Source organism: Mandrillus leucophaeus, unplaced genomic scaffold (genome assembly GCF_000951045.1).
Source record: "Mandrillus leucophaeus isolate KB7577 unplaced genomic scaffold, Mleu.le_1.0 Scaffold811, whole genome shotgun sequence".
In the NCBI taxonomy this organism is placed as follows: Eukaryota; Metazoa; Chordata; class Mammalia; order Primates; family Cercopithecidae; genus Mandrillus; species Mandrillus leucophaeus.
This window is the reverse complement of record NW_012108820.1, coordinates 1,112,648-1,130,466: the sequence shown is the minus strand read 5'-3', so window position 1 is coordinate 1,130,466 and position 17,819 is coordinate 1,112,648. Positions and strand designations below refer to the sequence as shown.

Sequence of the window (17,819 nt, the reverse complement as noted above, 5' to 3'; positions counted from 1 at the left end):
ATTATAAATTGAGGGAAATCCAACATTACATTAACACCTTGAAAGACACTCAGAGAAACAGATAACATTGTCTCTCACCTCAGTTATAACAGATATCTAAAAAGGGAAAGCTGTTCGTTTGCCAAGACTGCTCCAGGTTTGGAACCTGACAAGATTGAAAGGAAGCCTGCAAACCTGAGTGGACTCACCCTGGGAAATATTAATACAATATAATGGACTAGACTAGTTATTAATGATGCAACGAGACTCTAATGTGGCAATATCTTTTGAGTTATATGTTCTTTTGATGTAAGGTATCTGAAGACCAAGGGTAGACTGTGATATTAAGAAACATATATTTGGCTTTCAACACCCATTTGCTGACATACCAATCCTAAAATCTTTGGAACATCCAAATGGCTATCTTTTTGTAGGCTACTGTTCACTGACAGCTTCAAGATGGGACTCGTCACCAGAAAGACAAAGGCATGATTAGAGAGTTGGGACTTCCAGTCCCACCCCCCAATCTCCTGGGAGGGGAAAGCAGCTGAAAGTCAAGTTGATCATCAATGGCCAATGGTTTAATCAATTGTGGCTACATAATGAAACCTTCATAAAGCCCAAGAAAGCAGGCTTCAGAGAGCTTTAGGATGTCTGAACATGTATGTAGAGGTTCCTGGAGGGCATGGAAGCTCCACGCCCCTTCTCTCATACCTCACCCTACACATCTCTTCATCTGTATCTTTGTAATATCCTTTATAATAAACTGGTAAATGTGAGAAAGAACCCTGACATGAAGCTCATCAGTCAGAAGTTCTGGAGGCCTGGACTTAACGACTGGTGTCTGGTGTATGGGGTGGTAGGGCAGTCTTGGGGACTGAACCCTCAAACTGTGGGAACTGGCACTATCTCCAGGTAGACAGTGTTAAAACTGAATTAGAGGACACCCATTTGATGTCCACTGCAGAACAGACTGATTGCTCGGTGGGTAGGAGAAATCTCCCTGCTCCACACTTTTGGTCACAGAAGTTGTCTTCTGTGTTGATGATTATTGCAGTGTGAGAACAGAGGGGAAAATAGGTCAGTTTTTTCCCCACCAACTAATCATTACGGAAATGCAAATCAAAAGTCACACCCACTAGAAAAACAAAAACAATAACACCCAGAAAACAATGGGGTTGACAAGGATGTGGAGCAACTGGAAACCCTGTGCACTTCTGGTAGGAATGTAAAATGGAACAACCTCTATGCGAAAACAGTGTGATGGTTCCATTACAAATAAAATTACCATATGATCTAGTCATTCAATTTCTGGGTGCATACCCACAACCCCATGTTGAGGGAGTGTCCATCAACAGATGAATGGATAAGCAAAATATGGTCTATCCATACTGTATCCATGGAATGTTATTCGGTCTTAAATAGGAAGGAAATTCTGCAATATGCTACAACATGGATAAATTTCGAGGACATTATGCTAAGTAAGCAAGTAAAAAACAAGTACTGTATGATTCCATTTATATGAGGTACTGAGAGTAGTCAAAATCATAGAGGCAGAAAATAGAATGATGGTTGCCAGGGGATGGGGGTAGGGGAGTATACACAGTTATTGTTTAATGGATATAGAGGTTCAGTTTTACAAGATGAAAAGAGTTATGGAGATGGCTGCACAACATTATGAATGTATTTAATACTACTAAACTGTACACTTAAAAATGGTTATGATGGTAAATTTGATGTTGTGTGTACTTTACCACAATTAAAAAAAAAGGGAAAAAGAAACATATTGTGGATGAACCAGATGGTGATGGAAAAAATAAGTTACATAATTTTACAGTGTTTCTCCATCATCTCTATTGAAAAATAGACCCTTCTTTTTCTTAGTATTTGATAGTCTACACTAAGAGAAGACTAGTAGCTGTTATGGAATGAATGTTTGTGTTCCCCCCAAATTTTATCATATGTTGAAATCTAATTCCCAATATGAAGGTATTTAGAGGTGGAACCTTTGGCGGGGGTGAAGAGATTATGAGGGTGGAGACCTCATAAATGGGATTCATGCCCTTCTAAGAGGCCACAGAGCTAGCTTGCTCTCTCTCCACCATCTAAGGATACAAGAAGTCAGCACGCTGCAACCCAAAAGAGAGCCCTCACCAGAGCCCAACCATGCTGGCACCCCAATCTCAGGCTTCCAGCCTCGAGAACTATGAGAAATAATTATTAAAAAACAGGAGATGGCTGGCAAGATGGCTGAACAGGAACAGCTCTGGTCTGCAGCTCCCAGTGAGATCAATGCAGAAGGCAGGTGATTTCTGCATTTCCAACTGAGGTACCTGGCGCATCTCATTGGGACTGGTTGGACAGTGGGTGCAGCCCACAGATGGCAAGCAGAAACGGGGTGCGTCATCTTACGTGGGAAGCACAAGGGGTCGGGGAACTCCCTCACCTAGCCAAGGGAAGCTGAGAGGGACTGTGCTATGAGGAATGGTGCATTCTGGCCCAGATCCTACGCTTTTCCCATGGTCTTCACAACCCGCAGACCAGGATATTCCCTCAGGTACCTATACCAACCAGATCCCTGGGTTTCACGCACAAAACTGGGCAGCCATTTGTGCAGACACCGACATAGCTGCAGGAGTTTTTTTTATACCCTGGTGGTGCCTGGAATGCCAGCGAGACAGAACTGTTCACTCCCCGGAAACGGGGCTGAAGCCAGGGAGCCAAGTAGTCTAGCTCAGCGAATCCCACCCCCACAGAACCCAGCAAGCTAAAATCCACTGCTGGAAATCCTTGCTGCCAGCACAGCAGTCTGAAGCCCACCTGGGATGCTTGAGCTTGGTGGGGGGAGGGGCATCTGCCATTACTGAGGCTTGAGTAGGTGGTTTTCCCCTCAGAGTGTAAACAAAGCTGCCTAGAAGTTCGAACTGGGTGGAGGCCACCACAGCTAAGCAAAGCTGCTGTAGCCAGACTGCCTGTCTAGATTCCTCCTCTCTGGACAGGGCATCTCTGAATGAAAGGCGGAGGCCCAGTCAGGGGCTTATAGATAAAACTCCCATCTCCCTGGGACACAGCATCTCGGGGAAGGGGTGGCTGTGGGTACAGCTTCAGCAGACTTAAACGTTCATGTCTGCTGGCTCTTAAGACAGCAGTAGATCTCCAAGCACAGCACTGGAGCTCTCCTAAGGGACGGACTGCCTCTTCAAGTGGGTCCCTGAATCCTGTGCCTCCTGACAGGGAGACACCTCCCAGCAGGGGCTGGCGGACACCTCATACAGGAGAGCCCCAGCTAGCATCTGGTGGGTGCCTGTCTGGGACAAAGCTTCCAAAGGAAGGAAAAGGCAGCAATCTTTGCTGTTCTGCAGCCTCCACTGGTGATGTCCAGGCAGATGAGGTCTAGAGTGAACCTCCAGCAAACAAGCAGGCCTGCAGTAGAGGGGCCTGACTGTCAGAAGGAAAACTAACCAACAGAAAGGAACAGCACCAACATCAAAAAAAAGGACATCCACACAAAAACCAATTTCGAAGGTCACCACCATCAAAGAGCAAAGGTGGATAAATCCACGAAGATGAGGAAAAACCAGTGCAAAAAGGCTGAAAATTCCAAAAACAACCAGAATGCCTCTTCTCCTCCCAAGGATAACAACTCCTCGCCAGCAAGGGAACAAAACTGGACAGAGAATGAGTTTGACGAATTGACAGAAGTAGACTTCAGAAGGTGGGTAATAACAAACTCCTCCAAGCTAAAGGAGCATGTTCTAATCCAATGCAAGGAAGCTAAGAACTTTAAAAAAACAGAGGAACTGCTAACTAGAATAACCAGTTTAGAGAGGAACATAAATAACCTGATGGAGCTGAAAAACAGAGCATGAGAACTTCGTGAAGCATACACAAGTATCAATGGCCTAATCCATCAAGTGGAAGAAAGGATAGCAGAGATTGAAGACCAGCTTACTGAAATAAAGCGTGAAGACAAGATTAGAGAAAAAAGAATGAAAAACAAACAAAGCCTCTAAGAAATATGGGACTATGTGAAAAAACTAAATCTATGTTAGATTGCTGTACCTGAAAGTGATGGGGAGAATGGAACCAAGTTGGAAAAAACTCTTCAGGATATTATCCAGGAGAACTTCCCCAACCTAGCAAGACAAGCTAACATTCAAATTCAGGAAATACAGAGAACACCACAAAGATACTCATCAGGAAGAGCAACCCTAAGACACATAATAATCAGATTCACCAAGGTTGAAATGAAGGAAAAAATGTTAAAGGCAGCCAGAGAGAAAGGTTGGGTCACCCACAAAGGGAAGCCCATCAGACTAACAGCGGATCTCTCAGCAGAAACCCTACAAGCCACAAAAAGAGAGTGGGTGTCAATATTCAACGTTCTTAAAATAATTTTCAACCCAGAATTTCATATCCAGCCAAACTAAACTTCATAAGTGAAAGAGAAATAATATCCTTCACAAACAAGCATATGCTGAGAGATTCTGCCACCACCAGGCCTTCCTCACAAGAGCTCCTGAAGGAAGCACTACATATGGAAAGGAAAAAGCGCTACCAGCCACTGCAAAAACATACCAAATTGTAAAGACTTTCTACACTATGAAGAAACTACATCAACTAACTGGCAAAATAACCAGCTAGCATCATAATGACAGGATCAAATTCACACATAACAATATTAACCTTAAATGAAAATGGGCTAAATGCTCCATTTAAAAGACACAGACTGGCAAATTGGATAAAGAGTCAAGACCCATCGGTGTACTGTATTCAGGAGACCCATCTCATGTGCAAAGACACACACAGGCTCAAAATAAAGGAATGGAGGAAGATTTGCCAAGAAAATGGAAAGGAAAAAAAAAAGCAGGGGTTGCAATCCTAGTCTCTGTTGGGAAAACTGGCTAGCCATATGCAGAAAACCTTCTTACACCTTCTACAAAAATTAACTAAAGATGGATTAAAGAGTTAAAGACCTAAAACCATAAAAACCCTAGAAGAAAACCTAGGCAATACCATTCAGGACACAGGCATGGGCAAAGACTTCATGACTAAAACATCAAGAGCAATGGCAACAAAAGCCGAAATTGACAAATAGGATCTAACTAAACTAAAGAGCTTCTGCATAGCAAAAGAAACTATCATCAGAGTGAACGGGCAACCTACAGAATGGGAGAAAATTTTTGCAATCTATCCATCTGACAAAGAGCTAATATCCAGAATCCACAAAGAACTTAAACAAATTTACAAGAAAAATACAAACAACCCCACTGAAAAGTGGACAAAGGATATGAACAGACACTTCTCAAAAGAAGACATTTATGTGGCCAACAAACATATGAAAAAAAGCTCATCACTGGTCATTAGAGAAATGCAAATCAAGACCGCAATGAGATACAATCTCACCGCAGTTAGAATGGCAAGCATTAAAAGTCAGGAAACAACAGATGCTGGAGAGGATGCGGAAAAATAGGAACGTTTTTATGCTGCTGGTGGGAGTGTAAATTCAACCATTGTGGAAGACAGTGTGGCGATTCCTCAAGGATCTAGAACTAGAAATACCATCTGACCCAGCAATCCCATTATTGGGTATAAACCCAAAGGACTGTAAGTCATTTCACTATAAAGACACATGCACACTTATGTTTATTACAGCTCTATTCACAATAGCAAAGACTTGGAACCAATCCAAATGTCCATCAATGACAGACTGGATAAACAAAATGTGGCACATATACACCATGGAATACTATGCAGCAATAAAAAAGGATGATTTCATGTTCTGCAGGGACATGGATGAATCTGGAAACCATCATTCTCAGCAAACTAACACAGGAACAGAAAACCAAACACCGCATGTTATCAGTCATATGTGGGAGTTGAACAATGAGAACACCTGGACACAGGGAGGGGAACATCACACACCACGGCCTGTTGGAAGGTGGGGGGCTAGGAGAGGGGTAGCATTAGGAGAAATACCTAGTGTAGATGACGGGTTGATGAGTGCAGCAAACCACCATGGCATATGTATACCTATGTAACAAATATGCACATTTTGCACATGTACCCCAGAACTTAAAGTATAATTAAAAAAAATACTACCAATGTTATTGGAAAATGCCAAATAAAATAATTTTAAAAATCCATTCTGGCAATCTGTATCTTTTAAGTGAAGCATTTAATCCAGTTATATCCAAGGTTAATCTTGATATCTGAGGCTTTGTCCCTGTCACACTGTTTACTGTCTTCTAGTTGTTTTACAAATTCATTCTTTTTCTCTCTGTTGTTGTGGTTTGATGAAATTTTGTCAGATTTCCATTTGATTCCATTCTCTGTTTTATAAGACCTGTGAGTTTTATATTTTCATGTGTTTGGATGATAGTATCAACCTGTTGTTTCCATGTTCAAGACCCCTTTGAGTACTTCCTGTAGGGCCAGTCTAGTGGTGACAAATTCCCTCAGCATTTCCTCGTCTGGGAAAGATTATTTCTCCTTTATAAGGCTTATTCCGGCAGGATATAAAATTCTTGGCTCACAGCTTTTTTCTTTTTCTTTCTTTCTTTCAGCACGATGGCTAAAGTGCCATCTCATTCTCTTTGGCCTATGTTTCTGCTGAAAAGTCCACTATTAGTCCTTTATATGTGACTTGATGCTTTTGCTCTTGTAATTTTAAAGATCTTTCTTTCACTTGAATTTAAACATTCTGAATATAATATGCCATGTGAAGTCCTTTTTTCAATGTATTTACCTGAAGATCACTGATCTCCTGTATCGAAACATCTCTTTTGCTAGATTTGGGACATTTTCATCACTTATTTCCTTCAGTAGGATTTCTAAACTTTTTGATCTCTCTTTCCCCTCAAAAATATTGATAATTCATAAGTTTGGTCATTTTGTGTAGTCCCAGACATCTTGAGGGCTGTTTTCATTCTTTTTCATTTTTTCTTTATTTTTGTCTGGCTGGATTATTTCAAAAGATCTGTCGTCAAGTTTTGAAATTCCTCCTTCTGCTTGGTCTACTCTATTACTGAAGCTTTCAAATGTATTTTGTATTTTCTTTAATGAATTTTCAGTTCCAGAATCTGTTTGGTTTTTTAAAGATATCTGTCTCCTTGGTATATCTCTCATTCATTCATATCTTGAATTCATTTTCTTATTTTTGTACTGGTTTTCACATTTCTCTTGTACCTCAATGAGGTTCTTTAAAATCAATATTTTGAATTCTTTATCTGTTATTTCAAGGAATTCTTACTGATTGGGATCTGTTCCTAGAAAATTGTTGTGGCCCTTTACTGGTACCATATTTTCCTGCTTTTTCATGTTTCCTGTTTCCTTCCATTGATGTCTGCATATCTGGTACTGTTTTTCCAATTTTTAAAAATTGCTTTTGTAGGGAGAATATTTTTCCTGAAGATGTATATATGTTGTTGGTTAAGTAAGACACCTTGGCTTTCATTTTTGGTGCTGTTGTAGCGTGGTCTTTGTGTGACTTTTTCAATAGTACACAGTCCACGGTATATGTAATTTCCTCAGTGGCTTAGGGTATGGTTAGTAGCCAAAGCTGTGAAATTTTGCTGGGGACTTGGATGCCGACTGAGTCAGTCTTTGGGCCCCAGTGGTGGCAGCAGAAGGGTGAATATGCGTGTTTTTAGGCCCTAGAGCAGCTTATGCTGGCTGCAGTGTTACAGAGTTCTGAATGGTTGATTCTTGGGCCTGCAGGTGAATTGCTTGCTTAGAAGCTAGTAATGAGGGCAGTGGGCTAGATGGGTAGACAAGTCGTCAGCCCCCTGAGTAGCTGGTATGATATGAATGATGGCAGCAGTGGTGGTGGAGCAACCCAGAGACCCAAGAGGTCCGTGTTGGTGTTGCAGGTAGCTGCAATGGGTTGAGCATGCTAGTTCTCAATTCCACAGCCGCCCAGAGCAGGGCAGTGGGTACTGCCGTAAGTGTCCATTATGGCATTCCTGGAGGTGGCTGTTCTCCGCTTTTGTGTTCATGGTGTGCCTGGGGTTCACTGAGACTCTTGGATCTGTGGGTTTACAAGTTTCATTAAATTTGAAAAATATTTCTTTAAATACTTATGTGCCCCTTCTCTTTGGAGATTTCAATTGTATATATTCAAGGCCACCTGAAATTGTCCCACAGCTCAGTGATGGTGTTAATTTTCTAAAATTATTTTTTATCTTGGTGTTTCACTTTGGATAGTTACTATTGCACTGTCTTCAAGTTCACTGATACTTTCTTCTTAAATGTCTGATTTGCTATGAAACCCATCCAGTGGGTTTTTCACCTCAATCAAGAATGTAGTTTTCATCTCTAGAGGTATGATTTCAACTTATTTAAGACTAAGAGACATTCCATGTCTTTTTGAACACATGGAACAGAAGTATAATAACTATTTAATAGTAACAGCTTAACAACTTCTAATTCTAACCGTGTATAAATTCTGAAACCATTTCAATAAGCTATTTTTTTTTCACTTCTGTATTTTCCTGCTGCTTTATATGCCTGGCAACTTTTGATTGGATGGCAGACATTATGAATTTTACTTCATTAGATGTTGGTTATTTTTGTACTTCTGTAAGTCTTCCTGAGTTTCGTTCTCAGACACAGGCTATTACTTAGAAACAGTTTCATTTTCTTGTATCTTGCTTTTCAGATATGTTAGGCAGGACTAGGAAAGTGCTTAGTCTAGGGTTAACTATCCCCCCTATTGAGGCAAGACCCTTTTACGTACTCTTTTCAATACCTTATGAATAGGGGTTTTCCAGCCCAGGCCTGTGTGAGTGTCAGTAACCATCCCCTCTAATCTGGTTGGATCTTTCCCCAGCATCGGGTAGTTTCCTCACACATATGCACTGATCAATACTCTACTGAATACATAGGAGGCTCTTCACCTATCTCCAGTACTCCCTTTCTGTACAGCTCTCCCCTCTCTGGCACTCTGTCCTGCAAACTCTAATAGCCTTGGTCTCCTGAGACTCTGGTCTCCATCTTTTCCACCCACAGAGTCTGTCAGGTTCCATCTGGTGTTCCCTCCCTAAGCAGTAACTTGGAATTCTCTTAAGGCAGTCAGCTGTGGCAGTCACAGAACTCACCTCATTTGCTTCATGTTTCTTTTAGATCATTTTCCTTTGCACCTAATATTCAGTATCTTAAAAACCTTTGTTTTATATATTTTGTTCTTTTAGAGGGTTGGTTCAGAAAAAAGGGTAAACCCTGTCCCCGTTAATTCATCTTGGCCAGAAAAAGTACCATCTAGTTTTTTGAATATGAATATATGTAGAATTTAAAGCCATTTAGGATGAGGATGACTCCTTACCTTATTAATGTATCATCATCCACAATGACTAACCATGCTGTTTTGTCCTGGCTACGATTCAGAAATCTTTCCAATATGGCAAATGTCTTTCCACAATGACCTAAAAAAGGCAAGAAAAAACTTACAATGTATTATTTCCTATAAAATATACAGAATTCATTAATTTCTTTTGAGTTTTGCAGTGTTGTAAGAGCTTACACACCAACATGCAGCTTAAAAGTTCAAAATTTTTAAAAATAGCCTTTCTAATTTTCACAGACACATTGAACCAGTAGGAACTTTAGAGATAATGAAAGTCAAGTCATTCATTTCACACACGAGGAAATGGAGACTTAGAGAGATTAGTGGAATTACACAGTCACACAGATAATTTGAGGCAGAGATAGAATTAGCATCTTCAGTCTGGGCGAGAAAGTTTTAAGACTCACAGCAATGAGCACTGGTATCCTTTCTTAGATACGCTTATTCTGAAGGAGGTGTTAGAACCCCAGGCACCACTGCCACAGGGAAGCAGCAGTGCAAAGGTGGATGCTTATACCTCTATTTATTTTGTAAATATTTACTACCACTAAGTTTCTAATATGCCAGATACTGTGGCAGGTACTAAGATATGCACTGAAGGATACAGTGCTGAGTAAGACAGAGTAACAGTCCTTCGGATACCAATAGATAAATTGCAACGCTTTAATGGTAACTGCTGGGACCAAAATAAAACACTTGGGAAGAGCAGTCAAATTGATAAACAGGAATATGCCCCCTCATTTTAATTATTTGGTGACACAGTGGAGAATAAATATTAACTTACATTAATGACTATCAAACCACTCAATTTGACCTTTATTTTCTTTACTCTTGATCTCTGTGTATTTTTAACCATTACAATATGTATGTTTGAAAGCCATCTCAAATCCCTTTTAGAACAAATATACATATAGGCAATAAGATCAGACTAGAAATGAAGAAATCAAATAAGGAAGGTATACGTAAATACATGATTATTAAACCCAATCTAAAACAGTTTTTCCTAATCGAACAGCAACAGACAGACTCAGTAATACACTTAACCTTGTCAGAAGAACTGGTAACTACAGAAATGGCATATCTGATTCTACACTGTACTATATTAATGAAAGAATTATGAGTGACACTAACATAAAATAATTAAGATAAATTGTATAGAACATAATCAGTTTGCTACTTCTTTTCTTTACTCATAAAAGGGCGTGGGGAACAAAAAAATAAAGAAAAAAGGGTGGCAGAAATACTGGATAAAACTTAAGATGAATAAAGACTATTTGAAGATGAGGTGGCCAGATTTACACTTCCATTTTTGACACAATTTTTTAAAATTTTTATAGATTTAAGAGGTACAAGTGCAGTTTTGTAACATGGGCATATTGCACAGTGGTGAAGTCTGGGCTTTTGGTGAAGCCATCACCCGAAGAGTGTCTATCGTACCCAGTGGGTAATTTCTCAACCCTCACCCCTCTTCTACTTTCCCACACCTTCTGGAGTCTCCAATGTCTACCATTCCACTCTCTGCGTCCTAAAAAGTGTTTTTAATTAGAAAGCCTGCAATTTGAAGAGAAAAGCAGGTTTATTTCTAACAATTTACTAATTAAAATCTTAACATATAGAATAGAGTTTATTCTACATATAACTAGTGTAGAATGTGATTAGGTGGCACTCACAGGTAATATAATATGTGAACTAGACTATAATACTGACAAGGATAGAAGCTTTGTGTGGGAATATGACAAATCAACTTTAAGCACCCCATCATGACCACAAAGAATTATGAAGGTATGAAAAATATATTGTTAAATTCTGTTGGAACTATCATGTGCTCAATTATAGGATGCAGTCTACTAAACACCTGCAACACTCTGTACTATAAAGCCCTTAGTTTGAAAGAACCAATCTATATCCGTGAGGGAAGAAGGGAAAAAAACTAATATGAGGCAAAAATTATAGCACTTACAAAGTATTTCATTTTTATCCTAACCTAATTTACTGTATTTACAGAATGGGGGTGTTTAATAAGGAGACTAGTAAGAATTATGGACTCACCTCTATCTGTATTAGGAATTCCCAAATCCACAGTAGGAATGGAATTTTCAGTATAGTCACTATAGTATTCAATGAGACTTGTTTGGCTCTCCCAAGTCTGCTTAACAATAGGTACTGAAAAAATTACAGAGATGACAATCACCGGCACAGTTACACAAGGAAGCTTAAAAACTCAAAATGGCAGTATAATCATCTACAAAGGAAGAGAAACATTATTTGTTGTTCAGGTGTTCCAAGAGTTGCTTGCTCCCAATCCTGAGAAATGCCAACGTTGTTGACTAAAACCCTCTTCTTGAAGCATTTTCTTTTTTTTTTTTTTTTTTTTTTTTGAGTCTGGCTCGGTCACCCAGGCTGGAGTGCAGTGGTGGGATCTCGGCTCACTGCAAGCTCCGCCTCCCGGGTTTACGCCATTCTCCTGCCTCAGCCTCCCGAGTAGCTGGGACTACAGGCGCCCGCCACCTCGCCCGGCTAGATTTTTGTATTTTTTAGTAGAGACGGGGTTTCACCGTGTTAGCCAGGATGGTCTTGATCTCCTGACCTTGTGATCCGCCCATCTCGGCCTCCCAAAGCGCTGGGATTACAGAGTTGAGCCACCGCGCCCGGCCGAAGCATTTTCAACATTCTCTAGAGTATAGCATTTCTCATTCCTGGTGATGAATGCACTTACTTCCATATAGTGACAAATTTTCTAGTTTGATTATGCTATTGTGTTTACATTAATGTTAACTAATTTTTCTTTTACCATGGAGCATGGTAAGAGAAAATCCATCCCTCTTACCATGGAGCATGGGAAGACCTTTGCAAACTATGCATGTCCCCACCCAAAGATTCTAAAGAACTACCCAACCCTACAAAGGGTTGCCAAATAAGAATCACTGCATATGATGACTGATATTACGATGTTGTACTTTTGAAAAATGTGGAAGTATTAACATACAAAACTACTACAGGCTTTAAAATTCTATCATTAGCAGCTAAATGTTTTAATACAAACACAACAGAAAGCTGTCCTGGCTTTCTGTATTTTTGCTTTGGATGCTCAAAGATAGCTCTGTCTGCATACCTGACATAGAGCCTTACCACTACTTGATATTAATTCACCTGACCAAGTAATTATTTTCTTCTATACTTAAAAAACAAATTACTGCCTATGCATCTCTGAATTTTAAAAAGTGGTTTCTTGTTTTTTCAATAGAAAAAAATCATTTAGATATTATATACTGTTAATTTAAGAATCAAAACTCTGATGAACCAAATCTTCACTTAACTTTTGAGAAGCTTTATCAGACCATGTATCTTTCCCCTGTTCCCAAGTCAAATAGAAATAAATGCAAAAACTGATGTTTCAATGTAAAATTTAAGTGTTTAGCTAGTAAGTAAGCAAATTCTGAGTCCAGTTCAGACGGCCCTTAAATAGAAAATACGAAAGTGCATCATTTCATAATCTCTCATTCATTGGCTTTAAAAAAAAAAAAAAAACTGAGTTCTGCACATCTACTAAATTATTACCAAATTACCAGTTAAATATTATTTTCATATATTAAAATATAATTTTTCCACAACCATAAAAAAGCAGATAGTTCTAAAGGTTTCTACATGTCAAAATGGTCAAAGATGTACTAAATAATAGATAGGACTACTGGGGGACAAAAAAAGGAAAAAAGAAAGTTTAAAAAATTTTACTCTGTTCTACTTCCAAATCTCAGCACAACAAAAATGTTAACCTTGGCACTGCTTTGCATATAATAAGCAACAGAACTTACCCCAGAAAGGGCTCCCTGCAGCTTGCAGCCACTAAAAGTTCACACTGCTGGGTAAAATATCCTCCGCTGCATAATGCTGGAAGAAGCTGTGACGAAAGGTCAAGAACCTTCCTCAGTCCCCCAGCAAGGGCCCTGCAGGCTGTGTGAATTTTGCTTTCAATTTCCTCAGCCTTTAGGCCTTCAGTCCTTTTTTGCTCTAATAGGTTTATTAAACAGCACAGGTGTTTCTTCTCAATTAACGGATTTAAATAAAATTAAAATCAAAATCAAGGGTGAATTAGCAGTTTTGCTTTCTCTTTTACTTTGAAACAGGTAAAACAGAAATTACACTAAAGGGCCGGGCGCGGTGGCTCAAGCCTGTAATCCCAGCACTTTGGGAGGCCGAGGCGGGCAGATCACGAGGTCAGGAGATGGAGACCATCTTGGCTAACACTGTGAAACCCCAACTCTACTAAAAAATAAAAAAAACTAGCTGGGCGAGGTGGCGGGCGCCTATAGTCCCAGCTACTTGGGAGGCTGAGGCAGGAGAATGGTGTAAACCCAGGAGGCAGAGCTTGCAGTGAGCTGAGATTCGGCCACTGCACTCCAGCCTGGGCAACACAGCAAGACTCCGTCTCAAAAAAAAAAAAAGTAATTACACTAAAGGTAAGAGTTAATGTGTGTATGACTCATTTCCCAACACGTGGCACAGTGCCTAGTACATAGTAGGTACTCAATAAATAGTTGAATGAGGACTGAATGTTGTAGGCATTTCAATAAAAGGCCCAGGATTATTTGTGGAAACTTGTTAAAGGAAGGTTTTATTCATAAAGGCAATTCAGCCTTTGATTAATCATTTTAAAACAAGCCAACCATTTAAATATACTGAGATATTATGATTCTATAACACCTAAAGCATTCAACAGTTTGTACATCTCTCCCCTTGTCAATACAACCTCCATGTGTCTGTCATATCTCTTAGCCGTAAAGGATTTAAAGTCTTCCAAAAAAAACAGCTTAAGGCTTTATTTTCAACCACGGTTGATTCTAAATTAAACTTTTAAAATAATGGCCTATTTTATTAGCATCATTTAAATTCTAAAATGAATTCATTCTATTGTTTACAAAATATTTTATATTGTATTGAGGCACTGTATTCCTAAAGATATTAAACTTTGAGAAAATACTTTAATAAGTTACCTGACACATTATCTCCTTTTCAATAAAGAAGCATACTTCCTATCACATAATAATAGTGAATGCCTCCTTCAAGAAAGTTTGTCACGAGATAACTTAAACTTGGAGCAAAGTAAAAAAAATTTACTATAAAAATGCCAGCTGCACAGATGGCATAAATCTTTCTTAGAGCTTTCTAGTCTCTAAGCAGAAGATGTGTCTCACTGTGAGGACAGAACATGCATTTTTACCCCCAGGGAAGTGACTTGTAAAGCTGTCTCAGGTTATAAATGAAAATGAACTTGACACTTGAACATTTTATTAAAACTACCACACCATCGAATGTGAATAGTTTTTATTTTAAGGAATCCACTATTTTCAGCTTGCAGATGGCCCTTTTGTCTCAGTATGCAAGTCAGTGGCCACAAAATCAGACCCTGATTGCACTTCTCAGGAGCAGATTAGGGACACACACACGAGTGTGTTCTAATTCCTCATTTTAAAGACTAAGGTGTACCTAAGCCTGAAAAGTATCCCTCCTGGATGACCTAACACAATATTGTAGGGCCATCTGGAACATGAGCTGTTCAACAGCCAGGGAAAGGCAACACCTGACTCCTCTCCTCTCTTCAGTCATTGATCTAATCACCTCATTTGATTAGAGTCTGGCCTTCTATCTGCTGTATTCTAATTCAAGCCTCGCCTTTTAAGTAAGCAGATTGTACCACAGTACGTGTAAGCCTCTTCAGAGAGAACACCAGCCTCCTAACACCCCTTTCAATCAGTTTGTTCAGATTTGCCTCTAGATAAGATGACAGCAGTAAAGATAGCAAACAGTTTTTTTTTTTCAATCTGAAAGGAATATAGTGCTAATTTTTAAGAGCTCAGGAAGCTATGGAAAGGAACTAAAGGCTGAGCAAACGGCAATTTAACCTCTTTAATTAGAGGCAGACTGCAGGAGAGTGTCCCACCACCCACCATTTGATGAACAAAACCAGTGGCTGCCACGGGGTACATGAGACATGCACGCAAACTGCATGGCAAAATGATCCAAAGAAAATTCTTAAGGTTTTCTGACAGCTCAGGTCCCACAGTGGGAAACACAGAACCCAAGACGAAGCAATCAAGCTGAATATTAAAACATCAGAGATCATTTCCTTGCTTAAATATCATTTTACATGCTATGCCCAATTCATCACCTTATGTAATCGTTCCCAAGTTTCTTTAAAACCCTACTAAATGCTTGCCTCTCAGAGGGTGTTGCTGTTTCAACTATGTCAATATGGATTACTTCCTTGAGTCAAAAGACAGAATATAGTTTTGCTCTGTGTTCTAAGAATGCTGTTTTACTTAAGTCAGAATCCAGACAAAAGCAATTACATAAATGTGTCATTGTTGAGCAAAGAAAGTACAATATTTAAAATACTTCTTTTCATTTTGAAACTTGGTTTTATTACCAGTTCTTCCATGAGAGTATAAAAAATAAATGCAATCTGTATTTTCCCTTGCTGTGACTAGGGCCTTGAACACAACACGTTCTGTCTCTCCTTCTCATCCCGGAAGGGAACCAACACTATAATGAGCCAGGAGTGGGGGCCACCACCACTCAGTGCCAGGGGACACTGTGCCCACAAGTAACAGTACAGCCCACTCTCAACGTGGCAAAGACAAGCACAGTTTCTCTAGATTTTTTTTCCTTCATCATTTGGCCTTTATGACTAAAGTATTTCTACCATAGAGCGCACAGGGAAAGGAAAATGAAAAAAAAAACAAAAAAAACCCAACACCCCAGACCATGTGTTCCGCTTGACTATAGCAGTGACATGCTTAGACAGGAGTGGCAGTCTTAAATTCTCAGCTCAATTTGTATTTCAGATCCTGTGTGGGTTTCAATTCCTTGCCATACCCATTGCTACTAAAAATGGAAAGCCTACTTTCGCAGCTTCTGGCCAAGTCAAAACTGACCTTGAGCGTAGCAGGACATCAATGTGAACACCAAAGACTATTTATCAAGTATTGAGTTTGTAATACATCCAAGGAGATGACAGTATAGCTGTGCTGGGGTAGAAAAAAAAGTGGGATTTAGGAGCCAGAAAACCTAAGTTCTTGGCTCTGCTACTCAATAAGATACAAGAAACTGGGCCAGTTGTGTATCATTCCATACTCAGTTTTTTCTACAACAAGTGAATAACAATAATTATCATATCACAAGGAAGTGTCAACATGAAATTAGATGATAGAACATATGTGAAAACCACACCAGAAAATGTAAAAAATATTAGCAGTTAGAAGCAGTTAGTGTGGTATTATCCTTGTAACCGATATTACTGGATAACTCTTCGGGCCAACTGGTGGCTGGACTAGGCTTCTAAAATAAGGGGCAGAGCCCAGTGGCCTGGCAGGCTACATGAAGTCATGCAAAATGGACTTCAAAGTCACTGAAATCCTGTTGCCTTAGACTATCTTTTCAAACAAACATATCCAAGTTGCAAAATGGTTTACCACAGAAACCCAAATATGAAAACTTCATGATATATTTTAGGCCTCATGCTTCAATGATACCAGATTCAAATTAACAGCAGTAAATCAATGTATCCGGCTTTGGAAGGTTTGTTTCTAATGCTCCTAGCAGGCTTTTAAGATTTTGTAATTTTTAAAGACTTTTGAGTCAAAATTCAAATAGAAAAGGATTCCATGAATATCTAAAAAGAGTATCTCAAACTTACACAAAATAAGAAAGCAGTAAACTAGATTCAAAATTACTAAATCAAAATTAACAAACTATTTTTTTTCATTTCTGTAGAATATAAAAAATACAAAAGGGAGTGTCCCTAATTTTACTGCGTCACTGTGACCTGAAAAATGTGTTTCAAAGAAAAAGTACCAGCACCACCATCCTTAACATTCATATTGTGAAAATAATCACTACTCCAAGTGTAGCTTCAAGGTCAATTAAATCAACTCAAACAGTTCCTGTTTGCTGTAAAAGAAATAAAACAAAAAGCAGTATAGTTCATTTCCCCAATACCTATTTAAAGAAGGCATTTGTCAAAATAATCCCAAAAAACCCTTCCATATTATGAAAAAAGTAAAAAGGATATTAAATTTCGGTTAAATTTATGATAGAAAATTGTAACTGCTATACTGATTCTTCATAGTATCTTAGGACTCGTTGTGTAACAAATGTATATATTCACTTAGGCTGATTTAATAGGATTTGGAATTTAATGTGGCTATTTTAGGCAAATACGAAGGTTTATAGTTAATGTATTTTTAAGATATAATTGATTATAGCTGGATTTTAATTGATGTTGATGTCTTAGACAATACTACAATCTCAAATTACAATATTATTTTATTTGGAAAACATCTTCCCCTTTAAAATATAATTTGTATGTCTCATATTATCACATGAAATATATAAATGAACTTCCTCAGTAGTTCCAATCCCATGAAAATGACAGTTGGTTTAGAAATCTCTCCTACATAAATATCACATTCTTGGTGAAATCGACAGTCTTTTCATCAGA

The 17,819-nt window shown here is 38.9% G+C and overlaps 1 protein-coding gene across 1 annotated transcript in view; it reads right to left on the bottom strand.

Annotated features, from left to right (window-relative positions):
• Positions 1–17,819, bottom strand: part of B3GALTL (beta 1,3-galactosyltransferase-like) — a 118,381-nt gene that overhangs the window by 28,405 nt on the left and 72,157 nt on the right. The window contains exons 11-12 of the mRNA XM_011967847.1: positions 11,372–11,485; positions 9,302–9,401 (exon numbers count right to left, since the gene is read on the bottom strand). Coding sequence (XP_011823237.1) covers positions 9,302–9,401; positions 11,372–11,485 — 214 coding nt within the window. The remainder of the gene's footprint in view (positions 1–9,301; positions 9,402–11,371; positions 11,486–17,819) is intronic.